The following is a 15,689-nucleotide window of genomic DNA, read 5'->3' as shown; positions in this document are numbered from 1 at the left end:
ATTGTGTCCATACATCCACACACATGGACACCCATGTGCCTCCCCACCCATTGATCCACAGCCATGTCTCATCCTCCGGGCTTGGGGGGATCCATTTTCCTCCTGAGTCAGATGCTCATCCCAAACGCAAGAGCAGCTTCAAAACTGAGCACTGTGATCAAGGAAATGGGAAATATTCTTGCTTGGGGAGAAATGCTTTCTCACGGTTTCCCTGGATCTGGTTGGTTTTCTGTTGTGTTTTCAGACTTCTACTGGGCAGTTCTGCAACATCTGCAGTGCTAAGACTCGGGGTCCAGGAAGCACAATCTTGGAAATGAAAAAGTAGCTGCTGCAGCCCCCCCCCCCCCAGTTGCTGAGGCCTCCTCGTTCCAGAAGAGAAGCTTGTGATTGGGAGACTGATGTGTATTTATGTCGTCCTCTCTCCCCTCCCACCTCCAAAAGCCAACACCACTTTCATATTCTAACCTGGAACTGGAGTGTTTTCTTTTTACTTTGGAAAAGACAGTTTATCCCTTCCCCATTGAGTTCCCCAAGACCCAGCGCAGCCTTGAGGCCCCTTCAGTCAGTAAAGAAAACAAAAACCAAAGAGGAACTGCGACTCTTGAGCCCCTCATAAATCTCCCCAATAGTGAGTGTTTATCCTCAGATAACTCCCTGTCCCCTGGGGGACCCAGAGGTGGAGGCCTGGGGTGAGCCCTTCTGCTCACACCCATGTGGGATAGAGCAGGGTCCTTCCTTGTAGATCTGCCCCCTTGGGAGGCCAGCCAGATCCTGGGCTTCACTGACCAAGCCTTCAGGGACCCTGGCCCTCTCCTTGAGGCCCCTGAGCAGATAAAGGTGGATGGAGGGCTCCTTGGTGAGTGGAGGCTCAGTTCTGGACTGGAGGGAACCCTGGTTTCCTGGCCATCTACCCTTCAGAAGGACGGTGCCAGCTGACCCTGGTATGGCCCATGACAATCTCAGTCTTGTTTCTCCAGCATTTGACAATAGGTCAAGTCCTCCCTCTAGATCCCCCAGGGAAGATGGTGGTGTCAATGCCACCCTCCCAAGGTCACACACCTTAATTTGGAGCCAGGATTGTCTCAGTGGGGTCTTCCAACCTTCTTAGGAGGTGAGAAGAGTAAGATTCATCCCATTTTACAGGAGAGGAAATTGAGGTGGCCCCACTGTCTATCTAGGAAATGGGGGAGCCAGAAGCTAACCCCAAGTCTTCAGCGAGCCAAATGGCGTCCATTTATAGAGATGGGGTCCTCCCTGGACCTGGGACTTTGCAGGAGCAGCCTCCAAGGCTGTTGAAGAGACCCAGAGACCTTGTAGTGCTGTTTCTTTGTTGCCATGTTGACTTTTGGGTTTGTTCCTGCTTCCAAATGTGCCTCGATGAGAATCTGGAGGGAAAGGGGCACAGCTATGCACCTTGAAGCCTCCCTGAGGCTCTGCCCTCATGCCAGCCAAGCCCAGGGAGCTGAGCTGGGCCCCAGAGTTGGGGGGGGGAGGTGGCTAATAAACACATTTCCTTCCCTTCCTGTACAAGAGAAGCAAAAAACACTGCCTGGAGACATGAGTGGCATCATTGTCTTTGGCATCTCCACCGGGCTGTGTGTTTGCTGCTCTGGCCATGGTCCTACTTTAGAATGAGGCCTTCCTTCAGTGATTCAGAGGAGGTTCTCTGGTGGACAGTGGCTCAGTCCGTCAGAGTCTTGGAGCCAAAACTCAGCTCCCTGAGTTCTCTCACTTTATAGTTGAGGAAACTGAGGCCCGCACTTAGCTGAGAAGCTACAATAGGAGCTAAGGTTCCTGAATCCCAACCTGGTACATTTACTATCTTGAACAGAATTAGATGTTCCTCAGCCTCTCCTCTGGGGGGAGCTTAGACCCTTCCTCTCCTGAGGGTTTTTGTTTCAGCTTCATCAGTTAGCAAAGCCTTGGGGTCCCAGATTCCTTCTCTGTATTAATACAGAGCATTTTCAAAAGTTAGTTTTTAGGGCAGGAAAAGTGACCAAGAATGCAGTGGATGGATGACCTTCAACTCATGAGCCCTAGAGAACCATTGCTTTGGAAAAGATTGCCCAGTCACCACCAAATGATGAAAGAATGGTCTTATTTAGAGGCCACACAGTATGCCAATCAAAACAAAAATACATCCACACTTATAAGCCTGTTCCATTGGCTTTTAATTAAAGTTTGCATTTAAAAACAGGCCATAAGTGAGTAGGAGTAATTTCACTTTTAGATCTCATGCCTATCCATTCTATTTATCAACTCAGGTTATTAAAATTTCACAGGTTATTACCAGTTTTAACAGGACTCAGAACTTTCCCTTCTCACACCACTCTGACTGACTTCACACCTAATAAAGGGTTGGGGGGAGATGGCAGAAGGTCCTCTTATTGGAAGGTAGACATTCAGGGAGCATCCAGGTGGGATTGCCCCACAACATGGGTCTCCCATTTTGTGTCTGGAAGGCTTCCTTGTCTTTGTTGAGTCTCCAACCTCTCTTGACTCCTGCCCACTCGTTGGCCAACATGGCCATTTCTACTCACATCTCACATCCCCTTCTCTTCTCAACACAGCTACATAATTGGGACAACTTCCATTGGTCTCCCCAACTTGTCTCTTCCCACTCCAGTCTAACCTATCCTCTGCACAGCTAACAAAGCACAGATAAAATCTCATTTCTGTGCTGCTTAATGAATTCCAATAGTTTCCTATTGAATTTAAACATGTCAGTGTGGATATTCATTTTGTATTCTATTTATACTGAAGATAAACTCAGTTTGACAACCTGGGTCCAACCCTTCTTTGCAGCCTCATCAGACGTTGCTCCCCCTCTTGCACTTCTCTGCCAACTTGCTGGTGACACCCACCCTGCCATCCTTACCTTGGCCTTGTGGACTTTCTGTAGACTAAGTGGACCCTGAGACCCTTTCCAACTCTAAATTATTTGAATGGCCCCAGAACCTGGGAAGGAACTCTAAACTCACCCAGGCTATGCCATGGAGTGGCATCTGATAGGGGCAGCTAGGTGGCACAATGGATAGAGCACTGGCCCTGGAGTCAGGAGTACCTGAGTTCAAATCCAGCCTCAGACACTTAATAATTACCTAGCTGTGTGGCCTTGGGCAAGTCACTTAACCCCATTGCCTTGCAGAAACCTAAAAGAAAAAAAGGAATGTCATCTGAGAACCTGAATTCAAACCTTAACTGGGTTACAGACCATCCATGTGATCTTGGGGAAAACCCCTTCCCAGGATTACAGTTCCCTCATCTTCAAAGTTCACGACTCTAAGGTTGTGGAAATCTGTCATCCTATGAAAGTCTCCATGAGAATGAAATGGCCCCAGTGTAAACTGCTAGGAGGCATTGCTTCCTGAATGTTCTTCAGGCAAAGCCCAGGTTTGAGTGTTATTGGTGTAATTAAAACAAGAAAAAGTTTATGAAAATTGTAAAAGAAAAATCCCTGTGGAGGGAATTCTTGTTCAAGGGTGAGATCCAACTCTGAGATTCTGAGATAATCATCCTCTTTCCCAGGGTTCATCTGAGGCACAGGTGGTGATAAAGAGGGCTCGGTGGAGTGTCCTGTGAAGGAGTGATTTACCATACTCTTCTCTATCACAGCCTTTTGATCTCTGAGCTTTTCAGTTCCCACACAGCTTCCTTTGGAACACACCAGGTTTTTCATTCTGGTGCCATGCCAGTCCTATTCCTTAGACTTGGAGCCATATGATGCTGTATTTCTATAGCATGGGCATACTCAGTATGTTGTTTACTTCTGGCATCATGTGCCAATGATAGAAGGGGGAGTAAGGCTAATATGTTGGAAATGTCAAACTCAATACTGCAAATGTTCTTCCCCCAAAAGAGCTCCTTCTGGATACTCAGACCCTACTTTCTGCCTGTCCCTCAATCTCAGTACTTCAGTGGATCAGTAATCTCAGGAATGGGTGTGCTCTTTCCACTGGGACAGCTCTCGGCTAATCTGTACCTTCCTGGCCAGAGCTTCCACTGATGTTCCCTCGGGGAGCCATCCTGTGACTCAAGGCCTTCCTTTTTGCCTTTTTTATGTTGGACTGGCCCCAGCTTTGCTCTGCTTTATATCTCAACCACCTGAAACTGTAATACTGCTGCCATTGCCACTGAAAAGGGTGGATCGACCAGCTGCCCCATGGCATCCCCACATGTGGCTGAGACTCTGATCTGGAGAACATTGGGGGAAGAAAGAATTCTGTTTGCAAAGCACTTGGGCAGGAAGTGACAATGGACAAACAGGACAAGCCTGGCAAAAAGGCACAATGGCATTATGTTGGTGGTGGGGTATTAAGGCAGATCAGCTCAGCTCATTGCTACCATTTTCTTTACTAAGGAGGATTTTTTTCCTACTGAGGGGTTAGGAATAGGGTCTAAATCACTGGTTTCATTGATATAGTGACTCCCTAGTGAAGTAATTTCCTGGACTGATGGAAGTCAGAAGCTTGGGTACAATGTGCCATTCTAGAGAGTTGCCTAGATCACTGAGACATTACCTGTCTGGAGAGGATAGGATATATAAAGAAGGAGAAATGGTAAGAAAATGCCTTTGAGTCACTGGACCCAGGTCAACTGGCTTCTCCAGGGCTGAAAAATGGTAGACATGATTACTGAGGCAATCTGACCTCTAAAAGGTTGTGCGTAACGAGAGATGCCAGAGGACTGGAGAAGAGCCAGTATTCTAACTGAGAAGCAAATACAGTGTGAGAACCATAGACCAGTGAGGCTAACTGTAATTTCTGTCCAAATTCTAGAATGTGTTTCTGTCCTACTTCTCTGACTTCTACTGAATAGGTGACCCTGAAGGAGTTACTTATCCTCTCATTGTCCCACCCAGCTCTCTAAGAATAATAGTTTCAGAGAAGATGCCAATGAACATTGATAGAGGAAGGATCCTGCTAGGAGCTCCCTACCCAGATGAATGGATGGGGCCAGTCTCTAATCCTATTATTAAAATGGTGGTTACTGAAATAACATCCGCGCAGTTTCCTTGCTACACAACTGGTCTGGTCCAGGCACTCCTCTGCATTTTCTGTAAAAGCTGTTCCAATTGAATTGTCAGGGTCCAAATGTTGGAGTTCCTCTGTCACTGATGATGCAAATGATTCATTACAAAAATGTTGATAAACATACTCCATTTTCCAATTATTTGTGCTTTTCTTGCCAATTTCATCTGGGCTAAGTTGGGTCTCATGCCAAGTGTTTTTCTAGACTTTCCATTATTTTCATGAAACAATGTTGTTTGTAATCTTCCACCTCCCTCCTCTATGGTGGCTCACAAGTGAATTTGTAGAGTAAAGCAATGTTTGTTGCTCTTGGCTCCCATCTCTCTCCATTTGGCAAGGAGATACAGTATGGCATGGTGAGTAGAGTGAGGAAGACCTGGATTTGTGGAATATTATCCTAGCTGTGTGACCAGTGAGCTGGTCACTTCATCTCTTTGACTCCAATTAATCTACATTTAAGGAAAATGATTCATATAATGCTTACCTTACAGGGTTATTGTGAAAATCAAGGGAGGTAATATCTTTAAAGGACTCTGTGGACATTAAAATATTGGAGACCTGTTAGTATTGTTAAATTCAAATTTTCTGTCTAAAGTTTTTGAGTCCTTTCATCCCCCCCCCCCCCATGATGTTGACTATTTGACATCATTGGAGCATTTTGCAGTTTTCACAGGATGATGGATTTAGAATTGTTAGGGATCTTAGATATCATTAAATCAACCATCCCCTCACTTTAAACATGAAGAAACAAGAACAGAGAGGTTATGATTTGTACAGAATAACAGTCCGATAGAGGATTTGAACCCAAATCCTCTTGATTCTCATGTTCACCTGGAGTCCTGGGTGATTGAGTTACTCTGGATCACAAAGAAATGTGTGTCGGAAGCAAGATTTGAACCTAGGTTTTTCTAGCTCTTGAGCCAGTTTGCTTTCCATCAAACCTCATTTCTCCTTTAACATAAATGTTAAATCCAACACCTGTGGCACAAGTGAAAACCATTTAGGCTCCAAGGGTCTTTATCCCACCTCTCATTCTTACTGATGAATCTTGGATCCTGAGTTTGGCTAACCACCACTCTCTCCTTGGGATTCTAGGAGTACCCCCTGAAGAATCTAGGGCAATTCTCTAAAATCACTGACTCAAGCCCTTCCTCCTAAGATTGTCATTTGAGAATCATAGTTAGTCAGCCTTAAAAAGACTTTTTAGAAAGAGCCATTTCTTTTTTCCTCCCTTCTTTTTTCTCAGTTCATGCAAAAATCATTTTCAGTATTCAATTCTTTTGCAAGCTTTTAAGTTCCACATTTTTCTACCATCTTCTCCCCCCACCCCCCCATGGCAGCAAACAATCTGATAGGGATTGTTTGTATTTAACATATTAGAAAGAGCCAATTCATAAAAGTAGTTTATTAAAAAGTATTGGTAACTCAGAATCCCCCAAATTGTCTAACACATTTTTACACAGATACAGATTTCTAGAGAAATGGATCAAACTTAGAAAATACATGTGACAAAGGTCCTTTTCTCCCAATTTTACATACCTAAAAAGTTCTCCATTAGCATGGTGAGTCTGTAGCCTCCTAACCTTGGCCCAATGCAGATACTGCCACCAGCTGATCCGGAGGTAGATTTAAGACCCCAGGGAAAAGATGGGTAGTCCCACAGGAAATTTCCAAAAGTATTATATTGCCTCTCTAGTCAAAGAAGGCTGGAGTAGAACGTGATCTAAGGGCTCTTCCTCTGCTCAAGGCAGTTCTTTCTCAGAGCATTCTGCTAGAGCTCGATACTCTTTCCACATTCTAGAATGAATTCCCTCTTAACTTCATTGATAAATTATAGATGACCCCAGGGATGTTGCCAAGTTTCCTTGAGCTTCCTAAGCACCACTCAAGGTTAAAGGCTTTTAGCCCATAATTGAGATGATCTTACCTAACTAAGGTGTCCAGACTAAATGGGGGGGAGGTGATCCCTCCTTTACACCAGCACAGAATTGGAGAGACCTGATTTGGCAACTGTTTACTCGCATAAAGGTTGATGGGGAGGAATTGGGCACCACAAGCTTAATATGATCTAATCTTATGATGTGACTGCTAAGGAAAACTGATGTATTAGGCTTGAGTGTGGTAGCCATCTACTCAGCACTGACTGGATCACATCTGGAGTGCCTCCACCCCACAGTGCTGGTTTGTTTTTTTTTTGGCAAGGCAATGGGGTTAAGTGACTTGCCTAAGGTCACACAGCTAGGTAATTATTTCGTGTCTGAGGCTGGATTTGAACTCAGGTCCTTCTGACTCCAGGACTGGTGGTCCATCTACTGTGCCACCTAGCTGCCCCCACGGTGCTATTTTTAAGAGGGACCCAGATACATTAAGAGTTTCTTGGGAGGAAATGACCATGCTAATGAGATATCTAGAAAACCTGTCATGCAAGTCACAATCAAAGGGACTTGATGTGCTTGGCCTTGAAAAGAGAAGACCAAGGAGAAATACAAGGGAAATATTTGAAAGGCTGTTGGGCAGCAAATCCTCTATACTGTCTCTAAGGGACCAGTGGGTTAAATTGCAGAAAAGAAAATTTAGAAATAACAAAAAGATGCTCTGGTGGCCTTCATTTAGGTCTTTCATTTCATTTTCCCTTTCCTTTTCATCTTCCTTCTGTGTATTGCCTTCCCCTATTTGAGGGCAGGAGCTCATTTCTATTCCCAGCGCTTACAATTGTTGCTAGCATATAATGCTGCTTAATAATATTGGCTATTGAATGAATGCCCTCTTTCAATGCCTTTTGAAGGCACACTCAATATTGTGAATTATGGCTATTTGTTTTGGAGTCAGCTAGATGTCTGGATCTGGGGTCGGGGTTCAAATCTGGCCTAAGACACTCACTAGCTCCCTGGACACTGGATAACTCACTTGACCTCTGTTTGTCTCAGTTTCTTAAAGTGTACAATGAGGATAACAATGGTACCTACCTCAAAGGGCCATTGTCAGGGTCAAATGAGATAATATTTGTAAATTTCCTGGTACATAGTAGGAACTATATAACCCCCTACTAGAACACGAACCCCTTAAAGGTGATGGTGGGGGCTTATCTAAAGATTGCATCTCCCAGATCACTTACCTCAAGAGTTCTGCAAACAGTAGATGCCCAATGAAAGCCTTTTGAGCTCTATCGTAACTGTAAAAACTGTCCCTCAAAATAGGATGGTCCATGACCCCAATATCATATTACTAGAAATTTTCAAGTGGAGGCTGGGTAACCATCTGTCCATGGTGCTATATAGGGATTACCAGACTTGATGAGAGGTTGGATTAGTTGCTTTCAATGGTCCTCCCAACTTGAAATTTGATGATTCTAGAAGGATTTAACTATGTCTAATCATTTGCTCTCCCACTGTTATTTTTATACGCAGATCCTGCGCCCATCTGTTCCACATCTCTTTAATTGTGTGACTATCACAGCCCTTCCAAGGATTTAGAAAAGCAGTATCTATCATCTATCACAGCATAAGCTTCTTTCCGAGCAGAGAGATATGTTAGCTCTTCTGCAGCACTGTTTTTTTTCTTTTTAAATTTTCTTTGAATTCTGCCAGAATCAGCCCCTTCCTCAATAGCTACAGCTGATGTTCCTTTGAGGGCCCTGGTCTGCTGTACTTTTTTCTTAATTACCTCCCACAGAGATCTTCCCCTTTGTTTATTGGAATAGATATCACAAGTATTCTTTGTTGTGCCTATTGGAAATTGCATTTCCTCCATTGCTCAGATTAAACATTGCCATTAAACATCCTTGCTAAGCAGAAGGAAGTGGCGATAGGGACAATTTCTGTGGTATAGTCATATAACTATACCACTCCTCCAAGAATTCACCCTTCCTGGGTGAACTGTAGAGCTACATGGAAATGTCTGGTTCATTAGTACCAGGTGTTTGCTTATATATTTATTCATTTATTTTACTTTGATCTGTGATTTCAACACTTATGGTGAGAAGCTTCCTTCCCCACAACTTGCTGGCACTTGGTCCACAACTGATCATCTGTTATCTTGGGTTACTAAGAGGGTGAGTCCCTTCTTTAGAGGCTCAATTGATGTCAGAAGCAGGACTTGCATCTTCTAGGTCTTCCTGATCTCAAGGCTGGCTCACTCTCCATTATGCAACCTTGCTTCTCAGTGTTATGTCACTGACTGAATGGCCAACAAGGCCCGGGGGGCCTTCATTTGATGAACTGAGTCTGGCCTTCCCTTGGCAATGTGGTGGACTGGGAAAGGATGACCATTAGTGACTAGAAAAGCAGTAGCTGTGGGACTGGCTTCTGTATCCTCAATTCTAAATCTGGACTTGTAGTTGGAGACAAAGAGGTGCCCCCAGCTCTTACCAGCTTCCATTTCACTAGCCCTCTTTTAAGCAAAAAATAGCCCTCAAGGAGACCCTGGAGTGAAGTCTACATTTGAGGTAAGTAAAATCACCCATAAAAAGCTAAGAATGGGTTGCAATTCCTGTAGTCCAGTTAATCAATCAGCATTGACTTAAGACTACACAGTAGCAGGTAGTTCAAAAAATGGAAGAGAACAATGATCCTTTGAGGAATCTATCATTGCCTTCTTTGGTCCTGATCTTCAAAGGCTATTTGCAGAAATTGATTACAATGCCAAGTACATACAGTAGGAACTTAATACATGATAAATTTAGCTGAATTAAAAGAATATTGCCAAATCTTGGTTCAGAAGGGTCTTCAAGCAGTGGCTACATGAACACTTGTCAGATTGGGTGGAAATAAACTTTTATTCAGGCATAAATTGGACTAATAATAACAATAGCTTTTGCAAATTTGAATTTAAATTTGTGAGGTAATTTGCAAATCTCTAATTTTTATCTTCACAAAAATCTAGGGAATTCACTGGTATTATTATCCCCATTTTATAGATGAGGAAACTGAGGCAGATAGAGACTCACACAGATAAATGTCTCCAATGGATCTGAACTCAGTTTGTACTTGTCATTGCAGCAGAAGGAAAGAACAGAGCCAGACAGCGACTGGAGTCTCTTCAAACTCTACTCTCCTGGAGTTTGAGAATTAAATTAGGGATGAGTGACTCGAGTAGATAAGAGTTTTCCTTAAGTTTCCAGGTGGCTTATTGATTGACAACCACAAAATCTCTCTCCAATCAGAGAGATCATTTTAATAACTTCTCTGGATGCTGAATAACCTCATTATTCTCTCCTTTCAATCTTCATTAGTTCAATGCAAAATCGTATAGTTATTACAAATTAAACCCAATATCATTTCCCACCTACGCCCTGCTATTCCTTACCCTCAGCTTCTTTGTTAGCCTTTGTGGCACTTTTCCAATGAATCAACAACACACTTTTATTAAATGGAAACTGAAGAAGGAAAGCAAAGACAAAGGTGAGACCAGCTCTGCCCTCAAAGAACTCACAGAGAAAGGAAAAGAGGATGGGGAAAAAGAAAGGAGAGCTAGAGGTAGAGACAGGGGGAAAGAGAAGGAGAAATGAGATAGGAGAAAGAATACACAAGTACTAATGTATGTTGTAGCCCCACTGTCTCCGATTATTATCTTCCACTCTTTGCCATTATTCAAGTCCCATAGACTGCTTCCCCCATTTTAGGGCCCAGTAACTAGCACCAGTTTCATATAACCATTTAACACTGAGTAGCTTTATCAAAAGTATATTTACTTTACAAATATAGTGACTAAAGTACCAATATGGAAAATGTAGGACCACTATTTTCCTCAATATGCCCTTAAGGATATAATTCCACTCAAACTCCCCAACTCCCCCCCCCCCCATACTCACATTAATCTGAAGGGGAGAAAGTTAGATGATAGAGATTAGAGTCAAAAGTTATATCAGTTCCTATATAATATTGGTGCCAACAAGTTCACATGAAAAGAGAGCATCCTGCCCTGGTCTGAGATCTCAGAGACCACTCCCCAAATTTTCTTAAGGCATTGTTATAGTAATTAGCTACAAAAGCCAGGCCTGGATTCAGTTTCTTGGATCCCATGTCTTTTGCTCCCAGTCTTTGAAATTCCCAGTCAAAATCTACTCTCTGCACCATATTTGCTCATCCTTCATTGAAGAAAATCAGTGATGGCGGAGGGTGATATCTTGTCTTGCAAGTTAATTGCATTTAAGTAAGGTAGGGCTGTGCGAAGCCACTAGCTTCACTCTCCTTAGAGTCACTTGAGTTCAGTGGCCAGACATAGGTCAAGATGGCTGAAGATTACCCCCAGATGCAGTGGCAGACTGGCATTTTTAAGTTAAGGTCTTTCTCAAAGTCTTAAGTTTGTCTGAGCTAAGACCCATTCAGTGATTTAAGGCTAGGTAAGAATTGAGGCAAAAGGTGACCTAGTTTGCCTAATTTTAAAAAAATCAATCTGGAAAGGAAGATGCTCAAGATTTCTGGCCAGAACAGAAGCAATTTACATTAATTTTGAGCCATCAAAACTCAAACAATGACCAAGTAAGACTTGGGTTGAGACCTATTATTGGTTAATCAATGAGAACCAGAAGGACTTCAGTTTCAGTAGCTCCATTTGAATCCCGATGGGCTTTATCAAACTCTTTGTCAAGAAATAAGTGAAACTACATGGGACAGAAGAATTAAATGTTTAAATTTTTTCAATAATAGCATGTATAAGTGGGAGAGAGAAAAATATATAGCCCCCAAACAACAAGATATGTTGTGATATTTAAGTGATCACAAATTATATTCCTTTGGGCAAAAAACCCATATATAAGGGTATGATTCCCATGTAGACAGAGGGAAGAAAAGAAGGAAGGAGGGAGAGAGGAAGGAAGCAGCATTGCCCAACACTAACTGACCAGTTAGATCCCCAGGGGGGCAACTACAACTATACAGATAGTTGTACATGCTTCATTCTCAAAGAGGACCAATAACTTTCAGAATCTAGAGCAGAAAAGAATGAACAAAAAGGCCAAGGAGAATGCATTTCTCTTGGGGAAGTGTCCCGCTGCCCCTTCCATTGTAGCACAGTCTTCCAAGTGAGTACTCTGAGTGAAGGAGTCATTTTTGCTCCCTCAGACATAAATGCAGCCAAAAAGATGACTGAAGCAGATTCCGTAATTTTTGAAGACACCAGTAATTGCCACTACACAACCCATCAAAAATGGTGCCTCCCAAATGGTAGCTGAACATCCTCAAATGTTCAAGTCATTGTGATAGGCCAGAAGCAAACTCCTCCATGTCATGATATCATCTTACTAAGCATCTTAGTAAACTGCCCAAGCACCAGGCCCCCATTTATAAAATAGATAGTGTAAATAGTCATTCACAGATGGATGAAAAATTATCAGGGAAAGCTTCACACAAGAGTTGAGGCCGAAGAAAACTAAGAGTTCTAAGAAGAGGAAATAAGACATATATTGTAAGCACGAGGAGCAGTCACACATGGATACTGAGACAGAAGATAAAATTTCATGGGTGAGCAAAACCAAATAGGTCAGCATGCGACTGCAGTGAGAAGCAAGGACTAAATAAAGGCTGAAAGAATTTGCAATGGATGAAGAGGTGGTGAGTGAGTGAGGGCAAGTGCAAAGGTAGTAGAAAGCTCTTCAAGGTTTAGTCTCCAGGGGTTGAGGGCATCCAAAGTTTACCATGGGTCAAGGTTAGTGGTGGGGTAACTCTCCAGGGTTGATTCTCTCAGATATGTAAGGTGAGGGGTTATGTAAAGTGTTCTAAAATTTGTAATCATAGTACAGGACTGGAACCATAACTGAAGGGTGGTAAAGAGAAGCTATATTAAAGGAAGAAGGAATGTTATGTAAGCACCAGAAGATTTCTATAAGATATATACAGAAATGTATTCCTTCCTTCCCAGGTCCAGGTTGGTTTATAAATGTATTCTGTAATATACAAGCTTTTGGTTCATTTTAGGTAATTAGTCTCTCTGCTTGTAATCTCTCTTATAAACCAGGGCAAGCTTGGGAAGGCTATTGCAAAGCACCTCTAAAATATTTATGATTTCTGGAGGAAATCCTTGCTTTAGCCCCCACCTCTCTTTGCCTTCTACTTGGGCTCATCCATTTGCCCAAACCTCAATCTATGCTGTTTACATGAACCATTCAATAAGGATGAGTAGACACTAATTTTCTTTTTTGATGGAGAAATAAACACTGCAATAAACAGAACAAAGACTGTCCATGGAGATACTATTTAAAGACACCAGGAGTTGCCACTACACAACCCAGCAAAAATGGTGCCTCCCAAATGGTAACCACTTATCAAACATCCTCAAATGCTCAAATCATTGTGGTAGGCCAGAAGCAAATTCCTCCATGTGATGACATTATCTTTATAGGAGCTAAGCACTTTTTTTTTAGGTTTTCGCAAGACAAATGGGGTTGAGTGGCTTGCCCAAGGCCACACAGATAGGTAATTATTAAGTGTCTGAGACTGGATTTGAACCCAGGTACTCCTGACTCCAGGACTAGTGCTTTATCCACTGCACCACCTAGCCGCCCCAAGAGCTAAGTACTTTTGACCTTAGTAGAAATCAGTTTTTTAAAATGGTTTAGACTCTCTTCTTTCACACGGAGGAGGGAAAGATCAAAGAAAGTTGGAGGATTTGTTCAGGAAAGCAAATTGCCTCTGAAGAGACAGATGCATCATTTCCCACATCTGTGCAGCAACCATCTTAGAAGCAGCAATAAACAACAATTGTGATGATGGCTGTTTCTCAGGCCCAGAAGGAAGAACAGGAGCACACAAGTCCCATGAACTGGCTCAGGATCCTCATGGTCTCAATTTGGAGGCTGAACTCCAGACTCTGCCTCCTAACAGCCCAACTTCTTTGGATGGCTTTCTTCCAAAATTTTCCATAAAACCAACTCCCAAATATCACTATCTGAAAGATTTGGGGGTAGCATCTCTATGGCAACAAGTTATCATTAGCTTGTAGCCAGGTTTTGGAGAACTTTCAATATCAAACAGAAGAAGTTGAAGGAGATCCTTGTATTTGATTCAAATTAACTGATCCAATCATACATCAGTGTGGTGTCTTAAGATAGGAAATAGCTAGGGCTGATATTAAGTGGGATCTCAAATCCATATCCTTGATGCTGGTAATAAAAGAAATGTCTGAAGAAAGAAGCTCATTTTTCAAAACTTAGTTCTTTCCCCCAAAAAACACCATTTCCCTAATTTAGAGATGTGAACAGTAGTTTTTAGACAAGAAACTATTTAAAAGCAATCTTACTTTGGTTGGCTGGCAAATTGAAATAATCTGGTTGATGAGATCCTGATGCTCATGTTCTGGTAGCTTGAGAGGAAGTGATCAGTGTACCAATATCAAACTTGCTTTTGTGTGTAAAAACACTAGAAAAGCAGGAAAGGATCAGGTTATTTTCCATGCCAAGTAAGTGACTTGAGTTTTTATCCTCAAGTTAATGAGTTACCTGAGTTTGTTGAATGGGGGAGGGGTGGGGAGAGAGAAGCTGTCACATGGTTAGATCTAAGCTTTCAGAATATCACTTTAATGGAGAATGGATTGGCAAGGGGAGAGACTTGAGACAAGGAGATCAATCTGAAGGTAATTGCAATAAACAGATGAATGAATGAATGGATAATTGGATGGATGGATGGATGGTTGGATGGGAGGTTGAATGGAGGGAGGGATAATTAAATGGCTGACTGGATGGATGGATGAATGTAATAAACAATTATTAAATGCCTTTTATAAACCAGGAACTCTGTTAATCATTTGCATATATTATCTTATTTGATCCTTTTAAAAATCTTGTATTTTAGGCTCTATTATTATCCTCATTTACAGTTGGGGAAACTGAAACAAATAGAGGTTAAGTGACATGCCTAGTATCTCACAGTCAATGTCTGAGACTAGATTTGATCTCAAGTACTCCTGATTTCAGTGCAGCTTCTCTCCACTGCATTACCTAGTCCAGGTAAGAGGTGACAAAGGCCTGTACCAGAAGGGTGACCATATGAATGGAGAGAATGTATGCATACAAAAGATTTTGTGATGGTAGAAGCACCAAGACTTGTCACCACATTGGACACGTGGGATAAATATGAATGAGGTAAGGATGACATTATAATTGAAAGCCTGGGTAACTAGGAAGAAGCCATGCTCTCAGGAAATATAAGAACATTTTTTTTTAAGATTTTTGCAAGGCAAATGGGGTTAAGTGGCTTGCCCAAGGCCACACAGCTAGGTAATTATCAAGTGTCTGAGATTGGATTTGAACCCAGCTACTCCTGACTCCAGGGCCGGTGCCTTATCCACTGCGCCACCTAGCTGCCCCTGGAAATATAAGAACATTTAGAAGAGGAAAGGGTTTGGAAGAAAGAGGAGTTCCATTCTTGTCATGATGATTTTGAGGCGAGATCTTATTCAATATTCCACACAATGAGAAGAGTAAGTATAATGGATAGAGGGTCTTGGATTCAGAAAGACTTGGATTCAAATCCTGTATTAGATATTAGAGTTCTGTGAACTCTTTGGGTATTTCGCTCTCAGAAGCAATTCTCTATGACTATACATTCCCAAGTTGTTGAGATCTGATTTTTGGAGGGAGTTTCCACAGTGATAGAGTCACATGTCTGCCCCCCCTTAATAATTACATGAGAGAAATGATGTACCTTGAAAAATCATACTACAATA

The 15,689-nt window shown here is 42.4% G+C and overlaps 1 protein-coding gene across 4 annotated transcripts in view; it reads left to right on the top strand.

Annotated features, from left to right (window-relative positions):
- Positions 1-14,271, top strand: part of VPS41 (VPS41 subunit of HOPS complex) — a 162,289-nt gene extending 148,018 nt beyond the window's left edge. For 3 of the 4 annotated variants that reach the window (XM_074199209.1, XM_074199211.1, XM_074199210.1), the window contains one exon: positions 245-14,270. In XM_074199209.1, the coding sequence (XP_074055310.1) occupies positions 245-325 (81 nt within the window). In that variant the 3' untranslated portion in view covers positions 326-14,270. Of the gene's footprint in view, positions 1-244 lie in introns of all 4 variants that reach the window. The other variant, XM_074199212.1, reaches the window with a different exon arrangement.
- The last annotated feature ends 1,418 nt before the right edge of the window (positions 14,272-15,689 follow it).

Source organism: Macrotis lagotis, chromosome 8 (assembly GCF_037893015.1).
Source record: "Macrotis lagotis isolate mMagLag1 chromosome 8, bilby.v1.9.chrom.fasta, whole genome shotgun sequence".
NCBI classification, from domain to species: Eukaryota; Metazoa; Chordata; class Mammalia; order Peramelemorphia; family Peramelidae; genus Macrotis; species Macrotis lagotis.
Note: the sequence above shows the minus strand (reverse complement) of the source record. Positions and strands in the feature narration are given on the sequence as shown.